The 3,354-nt window shown below is 35.9% G+C and overlaps 1 protein-coding gene across 2 annotated transcripts; it reads right to left on the bottom strand.

Annotated features, from left to right (window-relative positions):
• Window positions 1-204: 204 nt before the first annotated feature.
• On the bottom strand, window positions 205-3,152 carry LOC145630646 (protein IQ-DOMAIN 19-like). Of its 2 annotated transcripts, none has more exons than XM_081682856.1 (4): window positions 2,448-3,152; window positions 1,947-2,177; window positions 511-1,229; window positions 205-430 (listed from the first exon to the last, which is right to left on the bottom strand). In XM_081682856.1, the coding sequence occupies exons 1-3, from the start codon at window positions 2,964-2,966 to the stop codon at window positions 522-524; spliced, it is 1,458 nt and encodes a 485-aa protein (XP_081538982.1). In that variant the 5' UTR covers window positions 2,967-3,152; the 3' UTR covers window positions 205-430; window positions 511-521. The 2 variants fall into 2 exon arrangements, with proteins under 2 accessions (XP_081538982.1, XP_081538983.1); XM_081682857.1 differs by having other exon boundaries at window positions 540-1,229; window positions 2,448-3,150.
• Between the last annotated feature and the right edge of the window lie 202 nt (window positions 3,153-3,354).

Raw genomic sequence — 3,354 nt, 5'->3', positions numbered from 1 at the left:
ACTTGTTATAAGGACATTATACACTTTTTACTTTAAAATTTTTTAAAAAAAATTACATTGGCAAATTGCATTATGGCAATGTTCTTGGTCACAAGTCTCACAACTTAAAGCATCCAAATGGACCATATAGAAGCTATACATAGTGGTTACTCTCTGCACATAAATGTCTGTTTTTTTAACTAATTAATCCAAGAACACGTTAAATACAAATAACTTCAACAAACTCAAATCTAGAAATAAAAAATTCTGATACATACCACACTCTTTTACAATTAATCAATTATTACAAAATCACCAATTAAATCCAAACAATTTCAAGCAATCTTGGAGCAGAATTGTTCTTCTGAATGCTCTATACTCCTGTGAACTAAACCATTGTCAGACATTCGAGTTGAGTTAGCATGAAAATAGAAACTCTTTAGCATCTTGGCTGCATTCACAAAGCGAAAAGATTAAGTAAATATCTTATAAAGTTCACATATAATCTACTTAAAGTTGTTCTAACTATACCTTAGCAATTTTTAAGCTTTGTTACTTACATCATAAGATACAACTGATCTGCAGTAGTAAGCATTGGTAGCCATCGACCAAGTGGATCCACACTCACTATCTCTAAGTGAAACACTCGACTTATCCAACTTGACAGACCATGGATAATTGTACTTCTGTGGATTAGACCCAACATGTGAGGATGACCGTTGCATCTTTGCACCCCTTGGTATGTTACGCCCTTCAACTGAAGGCCTTCGCCCACGACTTGGTTGCCTCTCCAACTCCGGCCTTTGTTTTGGTGCACTTTGGGACCGCACTTTAGCTTTAGAAGATTGAGTATTTGCCATGTAGTTCGGGTAGAGAGGGAAATCATACGACATTGTCTCTGTAAAATCTGGCTGAGGAAACGAAAACGGAGTCCTTGATGGGTCTGGCCGCGATACTGCAGAGTAGCACTGTGGGCTGCTTTGTGCAGTGGCGAAAGAATAATCCTCAAAGTGGCCACTGCAAGTTCTTGGACTCAGTTCTGTGATTGCTGAAGGAGCAGGGGAGTATTGCTGATAGTCCTGCTGCTTTAGATAAACCTGCTGAGGAGAGTAATATGTAGACATTCTATTGTCCATTCGATCATCAATAATCTGTTGTTGACTTGAAATCGAGTAGCTGTCCCTGCTGTTAACATTCGATATAAAGTCACCTCGATCCATCTCCACTATCTTGATGTTCTCCTCCATTTCCTGCATTATTCATGAAGTCAAAAATCTTGATCATTAAAAAGAATCTGACAGATATTATTTGATATATTTACCGCTATGTTCAATTGGTTTTCATATGTGATCAAATAAGTGTATTCTATAATTAGATTTAGCTTGTACAAAATTTTTCACAAATAACTATATATTCTCAATCCTACTTGTCAAGAGAATAAGAGATTAGTTGAATAAATACAGAATTCAGAAGCTTTTTGGCCAATTACTAATCCATGTGCGAGCTAAGATTGGTTAATTACTACTTTTACTGTTTAAAATACTATTTTAAGATATCTGAATATAGCTATCAACTTTCACAATAATGTAGAACAGAGTTCTTCGTTATTACTGGACTTTTTAATATGCCATTGATGACAACTAATTTCCAAATCAGGACAAAGGGAACATGATTTGATCAATAATTGAGAAGCTATTAGGCAGAACAAAAATATAATGTAAATGAATTTGTTAGATTGATCTAGAATGCAAATTTCGGATCTTTCTTTGGGAGCGCTAGCCATAATTAATTAAAACACATTAGCTAGTGCAAACTTAATCAAAATAAATAAATAAAAAGAAAAGAAACTGAAATAAATCAATTCGATTGGTTTTGTATGATCTGTTTTAAGCATTACTTGATTGTGATACATGTCAAGATATCAATGCAAATTATGAACTAGAAAAGTCAAATAAAAGCATACTAACATAATTCGCTTGCTTGATCTTCTCTTGGCCATTTCGTCGGTGAGTAGACTGCCTATGATTTACCGTCCCGTCTTCTCCTGATCGGATCCTTTGAGCTCGAGCTCGTGCTTGAGCCGTGATAAGCGCTTGCATACATCTCAATGTTGCAGTTGCCTGCTTTCTTACCAAATGACCCCTTACCAATGCCTGCAACTTCACCAATCCCCTTAATGCCTTCAGTGCCTTTCTTGCCTGTATTGCAAATTTCGACACGATAATATAACATTATTAATCACAATTTTGATAAAATTTACATACATTTGATCCTTCATATAATATATGTATACCCCTGTTTCACTGCTACTGTCATTGTCATATTTTTTTTTCTCTGTAGTCAATTTTGTAATTTGACCATTTATTCTTCCTTCCAAAAAACATACACTCAACTTTTTGATTTGTTGTTATTGCAATCCAATTGAAACTGTAAAACTCAACAATCACATCACAGGATAATATACATACCAGATACGAGCGAAACACCGACTGAATCTTGACAGCAGCAGCCTCCTCAACAACGCTATCTCTGCCATCATCGCCGCAATCTTCCATAGGAATCACTACAACTTCCCCTTCTATAGTTTCAACTGTTACATCGTCTACTACACCGGTCTCGGCTTTCACCTCCTCCGGTTGCTTATCCTGCGCTGCACCCGCCAAAGATCCCATCTGCAGGACTTCAGATTTCTGAACATTAGCAGCATCAGCAGAATTTTGATCCTTGGCATTATTAGCATTAGTACTATTATTATTACTATTATTGCTAGCAGATGATCTTCTGAAACTCCATCTCTTTTTTTCTTTGGGAGTCGTCGGCCTTGGCACCGCCACCGCCACCACCGGAGTCGTAGTATTCGGATGATCCGTCGAAACGGACTCCTGATTATTACTATTATTACTTCCAATACACTTTTGATCTTTCCCACAACCTTTGTCTTTCTTTCCAACAAGAAAACTCTTGAACCATTTCCCTGTTTTCCCCATCTTTAGCTTCAACAATGAATACAAATCCTACTATACAAAATGTAAAAATGATTAGACCAAATACATTGGAACTAATAATAATAACAAAATAACAGCAGCTCATCCCTCCTTGTGTCTCAGCTGTCGTTAGTTGGTTAGTTCATATTTAATAACTATTGATATTGTCTCTTATGTTGCATAATTGGGCTTTATACGTACTTCTTTGTATTATCTCTCATCTACTACTTGTCAATATCTGGCATATCCTGATATCCATTATTATTATTAACACCTATGGGATTGACCCGTAGAGGTTTATGATTTGATTGGACGTCTTCTCCTTATCTATAAAAGAAAACCTATTATAATAATACAATTTCAATTTTTATATTAGCACAACTGTCAATAA

Source organism: Chenopodium album, chromosome 5 (assembly GCF_948465745.1).
Source record: "Chenopodium album chromosome 5, dcCheAlbu1.1, whole genome shotgun sequence".
Classification (NCBI taxonomy): domain Eukaryota; kingdom Viridiplantae; phylum Streptophyta; class Magnoliopsida; order Caryophyllales; family Amaranthaceae; genus Chenopodium; species Chenopodium album.
This window is presented reverse-complemented; position numbering and strand designations above follow the sequence as displayed.